Here is a 13,743-nt window from a genome sequence, read left to right as displayed (position 1 = left end):
TTAGCAAATGATTGTATATATGGTTTACATGAAAGGTCAGTAGTTGGGAGTTAGAGTGGAGAGCGAGTTGGGTCTAACAACAATTTAGCTACAGTCAAGGAGACTAATCTTTTTTTTCTAATTTTATTTACAGTTTACTCTCAATCATAAACTCTGAAACACATGTTAAAGTTCATTAAATCTTTTGGAGTTATAGGGTTTATAGTGGTAACAATAATGGAGTCCTTGAATGCAGTGGCTTCCACAGCCTTGAGGGGTACAGTAAAAAAATTTATAAAACATAACAATATAATATATATATATATATATATATATATATATATATATATTATATATATATATATATATATATATATATATATATATATATATATATATATATATATATATATATATATGCCGTAGTGGTGTAGTGGTAGAGTGCTTGCCTCATAAGCGAGAAGTTCTGAGTTCGATCCCCACCACATCCCTGGTAGTACCGAGCTCAACTTGTTTCTCTGCGCAGCGGCCTTGTTCGTCATGGTTCATGTTTCAGAGTTATAGAGTTGAGAAAGGGTTGTAACCACAAAAGTAGCCTCCTTGACTGTAGTGGGCTTCTGGGCCTTGAGGAGGTGAATAATTTAAATTAAAAAACTTTTTTTTTGCTATAAATACATAGGCAAGACAAAAAAAATTTTAAAATTTATTATGTTAAGGGGAGGTCCTGAACCCTGATATATATATATATATATATATATATATATATATATATATATATATATATATATATATATATATATATATATATATATATAGAAAAAAAGAATTCTAATTGTTAAAATTAAATTTTAAAGTTTTCTGATATTATGCATATATTATACACATTGTTCCATATACCGCACTGTGAAGCGAAAAGCTCAAAAAGTGGCCATAAGTGGAACTTGTTTAATAACCATTTTCATTAATTTTTTTTACAACTTATTAGAAAAAATATTAAATGATATGAAAAATATATATTTTGGTTCTCTCATATCTACTATTCTAGTCAGAGAAGCATTTTTTCCTACCTAGTAGAGGGTAAAAAAAGTTCGCTAAAATTTGCGAACTTTTTATACTTTTCTAGTTTTTATTTATTTTTACTCATTTTGACGATTTTTTTATTTTTTTTTATCATAAAGCTTTATTTAGGCATTCTTTTATCTTTTTCAAAAGTAAAAAGCTTAAAATATTGAATATAGCTTTTGCCAAATGATTAATTAAAACATTAGGTGAAAATTTAAATTTTCCGATAAATATTGTTTTTGAAAATAATATATCTCAAAAGTTCCGCAGAGTTCCACCCTGAAATGACTTTTTTATCCTAGGGGATGTTATCATGAATAACTAAAAAAAAAATCAGCTGGCCCAAATTGCCTGAAATGGATTTATGGGCATAAGTATAAAAAACAAAAATCTGTGTAAAATATTTTTTCCCCCACGATGAGGGGGTTGTAAACTGTACTCATTACTTCTAAATGCCAAAAGATTTTTTTATGAAATTTAAATTCTATTGATAAAATTTAATTTTTTTTAAGTTTTGAAAACAATTATCTTTAAAATACTGTCCCCCCTCTCAAAGGGTTGGAGGGGGCCATTGTTTGGGTTCTTCATGTTCCCAAGCTCCAATAACCATAATATTTTGTAACACATCCTCATTTGACTATAGTATTAAAATAAAAAATTTGGGAGTTCACATCAAGCCTGGAAAAGTGTTTCACCCGTATTTCTTGAATCTTGATTACAGATGTTGTTAACATGATGCGATTAAATGTTTGAGTTAAAAAAAGAAAAATTTATTCATAACATTATTGTGTTTATGTGAAAAACTACACATAAGGAGGATTGATGTTTTGTATAAAATCAAGGAAGTTGGAATTAATAATCCCAACTTGTGCTCTGTGGTTGAGGAAGAAGTGAAGATTAATATGAATGTTTATGACTTTAAAGATTTAAAAATGAAGATTAAAACATTTCTTGCCAAGCTCAAGATCAAATATGAAAAGCACAGAAGAACCTTCTCTCGACTTGAGGAACGCGAGAAAGAATGGCTGGCGTTTGAACTGTACCCAAGACCTGTTCCTCCCACATCAAGACCAGGAAGACCAGCTACACCATGGACTGATAGTTCGGAGAGAACTTAAAAGAGAAAGGTATCCAGGTATATTAAAATCTATATGCTACATTTTTAGTTGCTAATTTTATTTAAATGAGTACATTTTTCTAAAAATATAAAATACTTTTTTAGTTTGATTGGTGACCATTGTACCAAAGAACTTGCCTGTGCTGCTGCGTTGAGAGCTAAATCAAGCCCAGGAAAGACTGACTTTTCAAAAGTTATTAAACATTCTGTTAAAAATCCAGCTCTAGCCAGAAAAATTATTGAAAATACAAAAACGAATCCAATAATGATGAAAGCAGAAGAGGCCCTTGTATTAAAGATAATTTGCGATCTCAGTGATTCACAATATCAAGTTATTAGAAACTCTTCACTGAAACAGAATGCAGAGATATACCCTTCAGTCAAAGAAATATTTGATGCAAAATCCAAATGTTATCCAGGAAATTAGGAAATTTTAAAAACATCTGCCAAATGTTATGTTCAGTCAATGGTGAACCACACTTTATCAAGAATTATAAACATATCTAATACAGAGTGACTAGATGGATTGGAAACAACTGAAAAATTCTAAATGAAAGCTGGAATGGATAGAGCCTTATCTCAAAAGGTATACAATCAAAGGTTTGGTGACACAGATCTTTCAACAGGAGTTAAAAATAAAAAATCCTTGTTCCAAACTGCAATTGTTCCATTGAAACTGGAAATAGGGGCCATCACTGTATGGTTAAACCCAATGCCTTCAAGCCCCCACTTTTGCAGGTCTCTTCACCTGCAATACCAAAAAGAAACAAAAGAGTCAACAAGAGCTGAAGAATTAGATGTCAGGAAGCAAATAGAAAGTCTTCAAGATTTTGAACTCGAAATCCCCTTCTCTAACCAGAAAGAAAAAATAAAAATAAAAATTGAGATTACCATGTTGGATGGCAAGGTAGTGAATGCTATAACAGATACAAACTCAACTCAATCTTGTTTGTTGTGCCAAGCCTAGTGAAATGAACAAGCTGGATATAATTAGAGAAAAAGTTTGCCAGGATTATCCACACTGCACGAAAAAAAGAAATCAAAAGAAAGTTTAGAGAGGTGTTAAGCTTAGTGGTTGATACTCCTAAGCAGGAATTTGGAAAAACTAATACAGGAAACACTGCAAGGAGGGCATTTCTAGCAGCAGAATCTTTCTCTGAAATTACAGGAGTTAGTTTGGACATCGTTTTAAGACTAAGAAACATATTGAATGACGCTTGCAGTGGATTCCACCTGAACTTGGATGCTTTTAAAGCATACTGTTATAAAACTTCAGAGCTGATAGTGGAAACCTACCCGTGGTACATTATGCCACCTACACTTCATAAGATTCTGGAACATGGATTTTTAATTGCGGAGCATTTGGATCTTCCCATTGGAGCGTATTCAAAGGAGGCTCAGGAAGCACAAAATAAGGCCATTCGAAATGCAAGACTCAATCACACATGCAAAATATCAAGAATTAATGTGATGCAGAACCAATTCTATTATTTACTAATAAAAAGCAACCCTGTCATCTCTTCGATTGCTTTCAGGAACCCCAAGACATTTTCTGGTCCTAACCTTAATCCTGACGTACAGGACCTCCTCAGAGGAGATGAGTAGTTATTTTTTTTCTTAATAAATTTTATCTTTTCAAATTTAAACTTTTTCATGTAAAAACTCACTTATCAGTATATATAATCAGGGATTACATATTAATGCTCAATAAATAAAGTAAATATTTTTTCACTTAGAAAATATTTTTAGAATAATTTCTAGAATCTAAAAATTAAAAAAAGTTGCATTGAAAATTCAAGGAAGGAGGGGGAAGGAAGAGGGGGGAAGGGGAGAGGTCTACAACTTGAAAAGTTTTTAATTACCCACTTTTTAAGTTTGTTTTTGAATCGGAACAATAATTTAATAAAAACGTTTATTATTTTACAAAGTTTTGTGTTTTGGTTGCTTTTTGACCATTTCGCTTCACTGTGTACCGCCTGCAAACTCAATGCATGCTAAAGACATTTACACTTACATATGTTTGTACGTAACGCTATACAAATAGCAGAGCTAGTAGATGACAGCTTTAGCAATCAGAAATTATCTCGAGAAAGGCAAATCTAAAATCAAAGTTTTAAATTATCCACTTGGACGAGACAATGAGTTTCATATTTTTTCAATCTTGTCACCTTTTTTAAATACAATGACATAAATAAAAAATTCAAAACTAAACAGTTTAAGCAAAAAAGGCTTATAACTATTAGAAAAGTTTTCTTATATTACACAAGATCTTGTATAAAATGTTATATAAGCGGATTTTTTAAATTTGCATATAACATTTTTGTTTGTTACATTATGTGATTAAATGCTAAATTGCATCTAGTATAACATAGTATGCAATAAAGCTGCACTTATTTAGAGAAAAGTAGAGAAAAAGTGAACTTGAAAACCCGCTTAAAAAGTGTTGATCAATTGGTATAAGAGTTGATAAAATGGTTTGTTTTTCAATTACATGCATAAATTTGATAGTTCAGTGGTGAATGCACTGTCATTGGTGTCTTTTTGCAAGGGTTCAAATCCACCTTCTTACATAATATATTTTCAATTTTTTCAATCTAGCCAAATATATTTTTATAGCAAAAAAATAAATATAGCAAAGAAGACTTCTAATTGTTAAAACAAAATTTTAAAGTTTTTTTTTTCCTTTTTTTTTTTTTTTGCCTGCACAGCAGCACCTTCTGGAGTAGCAAGACTGTCTTGCTAAATTTTTTCTTTATTATGTTTCTGACCATAATTTTTTTCAGACCATCCGCAGCTTATCAGTTTGCAATATCTTTACATATGTCATGTGTATAGTATTTATAAAACTTCAAAATTTTATTTTGTATTTTAGAAAAATCAAAAAAGATTTAAAAAAAAAGGCTCCAGTGGTAGAATTCGAAACACTGCGCTTTGTTTCAGAAACTCATTGAGCTATCCACTTGGCCACACAAGCCTGTTGTCTGACAAAAACTTAAAACTATTTAACAAACAAAAGACTTTATAAACGGAAATAAATGCATAGATCAAAATTAAGGTGATGTTGTAAAACTTGATATATGTTTTAATATATTTTTAACATTACATAATTTGAAGATAATTGCTGTTTAGATATTGGCATACACTTTCATTTGTGTACTCTTTCTCACCATTACCTCGGTTGCAATGGCTGCAAAGGGTTCCATGTCAAACATGCTTGAAGGAGCACTACTACTACTATCAAATTCAGCATTATTATAAAGAGACTATCATTATTATTATAATTACTACTATTCATTATTTTATCACTTTTTACTATTTATTATTTTTAATGAATAGTAATAAAAAAATTATTTTTTAGTAAACAGGTTAAAAACAGGTTAAGCAGGTAATAAACAGGTTAAGCAGGTAATAAACAGGTTTGATAATAAAATAAGCCACACAATATATTGCACAAACAAGTGTAATTCATAAAGTGTTTTTTATATATAAAAATTAGATGTAAATTTCTTAAAAAATTGATCATCTGAAGAATGACTTTTATAAAATGATTGTTTATTTATAGATATTTTTGTTTCAGTTAATTAATATTGAATGGCAATCATTGAATAATCACTATATATTATTGCTGAACTTAACGCTGATGACTCATTTGTGCTTTCACAGAGTTTTATAAAGAAGATTTAGCATGCTTGGCCTTTTAATATTTCTCTTTATATTTTTGACCACGCGATGAAGTATTATTAAATCTTTATAATCTATTAATATCCGCTTAATCAGTAATAACATCGAAAACTTTGTTTTATCAGCTTAATTAGTAAGAAGATCAAAAACCTTTTAATTTGATGACTCCTGTAGTAAAGTATAAACCTTGTTTGATCTATCGCAAACTTCAAATTATGTTATTTATTAAAAATTAAATCAAATGTTACAGATTTACATTTACTTGAAAATTTTATTGCGGCGATTTTTGCTCAATTTTGATTTATATGCATTTTTATAAAGCATTTATATGCCGTTTTATAAAGTTTAATAAGCCTTTTGTTTAAACAGTGTTAAAAGATAATATTGTAGCATGCCAAAGTGGTTGAAGTGCTTCGCATGGAATTAAATCCTTTTGTTTTTACATTTTTTTTTTTTTTAATTTTTTCCAATTTTCTAAAATACAAAGTAAAACATTTTTAAAGGTCTATAAATATCATATGCATAACATATATAAAGATATTATATACTTTAGCAAACAAAAATGAGAGAATTTTTTAAAAAGCTTTTTAAAATTTCTAAAAATATGAAAACACCATTAGAAATTTGTTGCATATATGTTATGATAGAGATTAGGGTTTCAATGTGCTTATTAATAGACTAAGTGTACGCATTAAAGAGACAACTTTCTTTCTTATAGAAAAAAGATATTACAAGGAAACTTAAATTTTCTTCCAAATTGATAGGGCAAGAGTCCTAATAAGCTCCAGATGGCCTGAAAATAGAAACTAATTAAAGAAAAAAATAATAAGGTTCGCCCCTGTTTTTTTTTTCTTTTTTATAAAAGTTTACAGAGGTAAAGTATTGAAAGTTAATCGTTAACTCAAAACAAAAACTTTTATATTTTGCTCTTTTTTAAAAATTATTGAAATAAAACGAAATGATTAAAATGGTAGGTGTGGAATAGACTTACCATGACCAGTAATATATTAATATTCAGTAATAATTATATGGGTCATGGTAAGTCCGTTATTCCACATATTCAAGTCATCTCATGTTTTTAGAAACTTTTTATACCAATGGTAATTAATTAACACATTTCAAGCGGGCATTCTAAATATTATTTAGACTGATGCTGATATCCAATTCGTTGATAAATAGCGATTCACACAACGTCTACCGAAACGTTTAAAGTTTTCTAAAGTTAATTATAGAAAATTTATTTTATAGCTTTAAAAAGTAAACAATGAGTATAGTTATTATATATGTATATAATTACTTTTCTACTGCTTACTAAAACATATTGAAATAGAGAATAAGTATAGAAAAGGTTGGTGTGGAATAGATTTACCAAGACCTGTATTTTAAGGGTCATGACAGCTAGTTATTATAAATGTTGTAATTAGTATTGCACGCGTGTTGTTAAAATTTTATAACAAAGCCTTTAAATATAAAACAAAAAAATTATATAAGCAATTTGTTCCTGGAGCCATGAATCATGTTACTAATATAAAAATAAACCACAGAGGAGTACAGTGTTATAACCAACAACAAAAATTCAGATTTTGCCTAGTATATAGGGCCAGCAAACCATTTTGTATATGCAAATAAATGTAAATACATAAAGAAAATTTTTTTACATGAAATATTGAAAATAAAGCTACCTCCTTTCCCAGTAAGAAAATTAAATAATGCATGATGTATTATTCCAGTTAAATTAGTAGCATTGTTCTCATTATGAATACTAAGTTTATATGTTGCATAAGCTGCAAGATTTGTAACTGTAATACGCAAATCAGTGGTCTTTTTTGGAAATTCATTTCTATATGAAGGACAGTTTTTGCATTGAATTACATAAAAACCAAGCTCAAATGATCCTTTATCTGGCTCATCCCAAGTTATTGTTGCTTGATCAGATGTTATATTTAGTACCTTTATATTTCCAACTTGTGCTGGTGACTCTAAAAATTATAAAGTTATTACAGTCAAATTGTGGTCAATAAAAAAACTTTATAAAAAGTTCCTCGATTTGTAGTCAACAGCTTTATTAAAGTTAGGCATTACATCAGCCTAACTGTTACGTCAGGTCTACAAAAAACTTAATTGCATTTTATGCTTTCTTTTACAAAAGCAGTAACTATTAATTGGTTATAAAAGTACTGCTTTATAAGAGCATAGATTTAGACAGTGCGATTAAACTTTATATAAGTATATAGTAAATTTATGAATCAGTGATTATTTAGTTTCGATTTTGTTTTTTAACAAAAAAAAATCATAGTTTATTTACTACATTTTTATTGGTTTTTTAGATTGATCATAGAAAGAACATCATTTAGAAATACAAATTTAGTTTATGTGCTGTAGGCAAAGATTTTGTTAACGGAAAATTGTTTAAAAAAATGATATGACAGTTTACACTTGTTAACAGTTTAAATCCGGTTGTTCTAACCTCTATGGGGAATAAGAATTTACTTTTCCTTCAGTAGTTGTTTTCCATTTTTTATTAAAAAAAAACAATCTTTGAAATTGAAGCATAGTATGAACTTGTAACTTTATGTAAATAAATGATCTGGCTCTTTAAAAATAATGTGGAGGAAAATATATATATAAAAAATGATATTAAAAATAGTTGTTTTTCTTATTTATAAGCAATGTTTTATGTGCAACTTTTTGAGTTTGCTTTGTGTAACACTGTCGCGTTTCTTATTTTGAATGGATTTAATAAAAACCTTAATGAAAAACTTGAATCAAATTTTAAAAAAGTTAAATGTTTTTTAATTAACATGTGTTTAACATAACTATACCAAGACTAAATTTAATAGACTTTCTGAAAAGAAATTGTAAACATGTAAATGAACGGTTTTAACAAATAAAGTAGATTAATAACCTAATAAACAAATAATCATGCTAAAATTTCAAGTAAAAAAGTGTGAAAACAACAGACATTTGAAAAGTAATTTTTATAAACTTTTAAATGAAGAAATAAACTTGGTATACTTGAATAAATTTAAGAAAAAAACAAGAAAATAAATTGAGAAAAAATGAATGAATTTTTTTAAAAATAAAACTTGTCAAACTTGATAAAAACAAGTAATTACAATAAATAAACTATGAATAAGAATATTACACATTTTTTTCATATATTTGCATTGCCAACACTTTAAGAGAATCAGGTTGGTAGTTGTATGCTGTCATAAAGCAAAGATAGGTCAGCTTTTTTTTTTTTTTTTAAACATCTTCGCTTCCAACAAGGCTGCAAGCAGCCACTAATTAAAGTTGGAAGTTACTGTAAGAGAAAAGATGAAGATTGTAGAGCAAGATAACGATTGACGGACGATTTAAAAGATTGCAAATTATATGAATCAGGAAAGCAAGATGAAGGAAGCGAATTCCAAAGAACTGATGTTCGAGGAAAAAAACTAGACGAATAAGCGTTTTTGGAGCACTTAGGAACAGTCACAGAAAAAGGATGACACATAATTGAATGACGAGTAACACGAGAATGAATTTTAGTAGATGGCACAAGAGACGCTAGCTCTTTAGAGCAGTGCCCATTATAGTATTTGTAGAAAAGAGAAAGAGAAGCAACATTACGACGATGTGATAATGGTTGAAGGTTGGCTGCAAGAGCAGGTCCAACTATGTTTACAATTGTGTTGGAATTGTCAAATGTTGACCTGAATTTCACAAACAAATTACTTAATTAATAATTAAATTATTATTTTCAGACCAATTAAAATAGTTTTAAATGCATTTCATTTACATTAATATATTTGTAAAGTAGTTTATATTAAAACTATTCAAAATAAAAGCAAAAAAACTGCTAACATAATTATATGATGATTTCTTCAACATGAAATTTCTACAAAACTTGAACAAAACCCTCTAAGATTTCAAATAAGTTAGTTTTCTCCTAAAACCCAACTACTTAATTATTTTAAATTATCTTAAAATTAATTAGTCTCACACATTCACTTGAAAGATGTAAAATAGTAATGAAAAAGTAGTCATTACTGAAAATATATTAACACATAAACTGGTTTGAAATTTTTAGAAATTGCTGAATTAATTAAAATTTTATTCACCAATCATTTCACCTACCACTCAATCTTACTGTTAAAAACACTTGAGAAAGACCATAGGAGACACTAAAAATTTTGCTAAAAATATTGCGTTAAAAATTATGCTATAGATACATTACCTAATGGAAACATTTTTTATGGCTTAACATAGAAATGTAAGTAGTTTATTTTGATAAAAAATTGAAAAAAATGAAACGATTGCAGTAGATATAATCTTCAAAGACCTTCTGCTACTCTAAAGGCAAAGTATGAATAAATATTTTTTTAAAATGGGTATTTTTATTTTCTAATTTTTCACTTGTTTTTTTTTTTTATTGTATATGTTATGTTATTTTACTTAACATATTATTTTAGCATACATTTTTGAAAAAAATTCCACCACCATTTATCAATAAAAAAATATTTTGATAAAAAATCAATTAAAATCAATTTTAATTGATTTTTTATCACTTAAAAGCTGAGAAATAATCCAAAATTATATATCATATTATGTATTTTATATTATAATATGTATAGTGCTTAAAAAGTTATATTGAAAAAGTTTGGTATCATTTTTTATTTATTAAAAGCCTCTAATAACAAACATCAAATTTTATGCCGCAAATTTTTATTTTGCCTAATGAGAACATTAAAGGTTTATGAGGTTTGACAGAATAAGTACATTAAAAAGTTTGATTATTTGTCATTTCATCAATCTTAATAAGAACATTATTACAATAACTATTTTTCAAGTAATTTGTCATTTTGTCAATCTTAAATTATTAAGTTTGACTCAATAAAATTATTTCTTTTATTATAAACTTTTAAACTCTTACTGCATTTATTGCCTACTTTTTGCATAGTTTTAAAATAATGTGAGGCACAAAATAAACTGACAGAAAGATCACAAAATTCACAATTTTCATCTTTTTTTTTCTTTCAACATCTTCACTTCCAACAAGGCTGCAAGCAACTACTTAGAGTTGGAAGTTACTGGAAGAGAAAAGAGGAAGATTGTAGAGCTAGACATCGATTGACAGACAACTTAAAAGATTGCAAATTATATGAATCAGGAAAATAAGATGAAGTAAGTGAATATCAAAGAATTGATGTTCGAGGAAAAAAACTAGATAAATTTTAGGAGCACTTAGGAACAGTCGCAGTAAAAGAATGAGACTTAAATGAATGACAAGTAACACGAGAATGAACTTTAGTAGACGGCACTAGAGACACTAGCTTTTTAAAGAAGTGCCCATTATAGAATTTATAGAAAAGTGAAAGAGAATCAAGATAATGACATTGTGATAATGGTTGGAGGTTGATTACAAGAGCAGGTCCAACTATGTTTACAATGCTCTATTGCACCTTGTCTGAAAGAGAAAGGGTATCATTAGATGTTCTGCCCCAGATATGGCAACAGTATTCCATACAAGGTCAGATTTGGGATTTATAGAGATAGAGAATAGAACCTTGAGTAAGAAAGTGGTAAGCACAATAAAGAAATGCAACCTTAGCAGTGGCTACTTTTACAAACAATTTAATTTATGGTTTCCAAGAAAGATCAGAAATAAGAGTTAATGCTAGAAGAAAAAGGGTAGATGAGTCATCAAGTACACTACCGTTCATAAATACAGGAAGATCTAGATTATTGCAATAGCGCTTGGCTGAAAAAAATTGAGTTTTATCTGAGTTAAAGTACACCAGTGACTAAGAGCACCATAGTGCAGCAGAAGTGACATTCTTTTCAAGCTCAAATGCCCTCTCCAAGCAATCAGAGAGTGTTGGGTTCTTATCAAGACAAGAATAAATGGTAGAATCATTAGCGAACAATGCCACCTTTGATGTGAGAACTACTGGGAGATTGTTAATGTAAATTAAAAAGAGTATAGGGCCAAGGATAGAATCTTGAGGAAAACAAGACTCTGATAAGCACTTGTAGTTTCAAAAACATAGACAACAACTCTGGAGAACACTTCTGCAAGACTACAACAGGTATGTTGCCAGACCACAAACTGTAGAAGAGCTTTAATAGGAAATAACTTAAGATACAGAAGCTGGAGTGATGCAAGCATCAAGCAATGGATCAGCCTGTTTGTCGGCTATATCAGGTAGAATGTGACTAGTGGAATCAAGAGATGATATCGATGAAAAGTTCTCAGCAAACAATTCAGCTTTGTCTTTAGGTGAGGTGACAAAATCTGAACCATACAAGGGAGGTGAAATAACAGATAAGCCCTTATTATTTATACTGTTAAAGATTCTCCGGAAGTCACAAAAGCCAAATTTATGAAATATGAGATTTCATGACCTGAGAATAGCGGGCTTTGGCATTACACAAAATCTTTTTACAATGGTTTCAAGCAATAGTAAACAGATGTCTGTTTTCTGGAGAATTATTTTGCTGATAGATATTAAAGTAATGGTTACGATTGGAAATTGCAGCAGAACAAGTAGAGGAAAACCATGAAGAAAAGTGAGGTTTGACTTGGAACCGTCAAGAGGGAATAAAAGATTCCATGCCTGCCTGAATCCATTTGTAAGCAGAGAGAGGAAAGATTTCTACCCAAGGGCCATCCCAAAGAAAATCTTGAAAAGAGTCCCAGTCAGCTTTAAGAGGAACAAAGATATGGGGATTTTAATGATGAAGAAGAATGAGATAATAGTTTTAGAGAGATCAAACCGTAATCAGACCGAAGGGTGAATGTGGAGAAACTGAGCACTGACTCAGATCAGGATCAGAAACAAGACATAAGTTAAGTAGAAAACGTAAATGGTTGAGTAAATGCAAGTTGGAAAAATGACTAGTTTAGTTAGAGATTGAGAAAGGCAAAAGTTGCTTAATGCTTGTAGTGTCACTGATACAAGAGGCTAGCCATTTAGTGTGATGAGGATTAAAGTTGCCAACAATAACAATATTGATTGAAAAATAAAGAGAAAGGGCTCAGTTAGGAGATAATAGAATGAGTTAATTAGTCTAAAAACAGAGACACACGAAAAACCCATGCATTGAGTCAAAAGATCCAGCATTCAACATCCTAAATTGGAAATAATGTACTATAAATACATCTATACTAGCCTATTAGATGAAGAAGGGGTGCAAGGCTGGTCAATAGATAGAATCTATGTACCTCTTAAGACTTTGCCCAGGAGGCCTTTTACATAACAGTAGCCAGATGCATTTAAGGTCTGCCCAAGATGAATATTTTTATCAAGACATCGTCTATAGCCTTTATTCTACCAAGAGCCCCAAGGCAGGGGGTATTTAAACCGGAGTTGGCTTCTCTTAGCCTTTGCCTAAAAAAGTGTATTCTACAAGGCAGCATGACATGAAGCAGGTTGTACTAGTTACATATTACCAGTAGCAGATATAATTATTAGAAAATTTATTTATAATAAACTAAAAAAAACTTACCAAAGCAGTCAGCCTCATTAGAACTAATTCTGCCAATTTGTCTGTAATAGTTTTGAAGGCATTCGCAAATTGTTCGTGGAGCTACTCCAGGCTTCACACTGGCTCCACATTTTGAACATGGATGGTTGCCACTATCAATTTTGTAATTACCTTCTGGACACTCTATAATTTAATGAATATTAAAAACAATTTATGTATCATATTATAATAAGCAACATTATATGAGCTCAATGTTTGAGCTAAATAATGTTTAAATAATTGATATACAAATATAATTATATAACTAAATTATATGTATATAATTAAAAAACAATAAAATGCAAAATAATATTAAAATAAAGTACAATTAAAACAATTATGAAACCATCCAAAATTATTTTAATATACTTAGAATTATTTTGTGTATATTATCA

The 13,743-nt window shown here is 29.3% G+C and overlaps 1 protein-coding gene across 1 annotated transcript in view; it reads right to left on the bottom strand.

Annotated features, from left to right (window-relative positions):
* Positions 1 to 13,494, bottom strand: part of LOC100214606 (ephrin type-A receptor 3-like) — a gene marked incomplete at its 5' end in the record, with an annotated part of 71,339 nt that extends 57,845 nt beyond the window's left edge. The window contains 2 exon segments of the mRNA NM_001309728.1: positions 7,522 to 7,818; positions 13,331 to 13,494. Of these exon segments, the coding sequence (NP_001296657.1) occupies positions 7,522 to 7,818; positions 13,331 to 13,494 (461 nt within the window).
* Between the last annotated feature and the right edge of the window lie 249 nt (positions 13,495 to 13,743).

The sequence above is a fragment of the Hydra vulgaris genome, chromosome 06 (assembly GCF_038396675.1).
Source record: "Hydra vulgaris chromosome 06, alternate assembly HydraT2T_AEP".
Lineage (NCBI taxonomy): Eukaryota > Metazoa > Cnidaria > Hydrozoa > Anthoathecata > Hydridae > Hydra > Hydra vulgaris.
The sequence above is the reverse complement of the archived record's forward strand: the minus strand, read 5'-3'. Positions and strand labels throughout refer to the sequence as shown.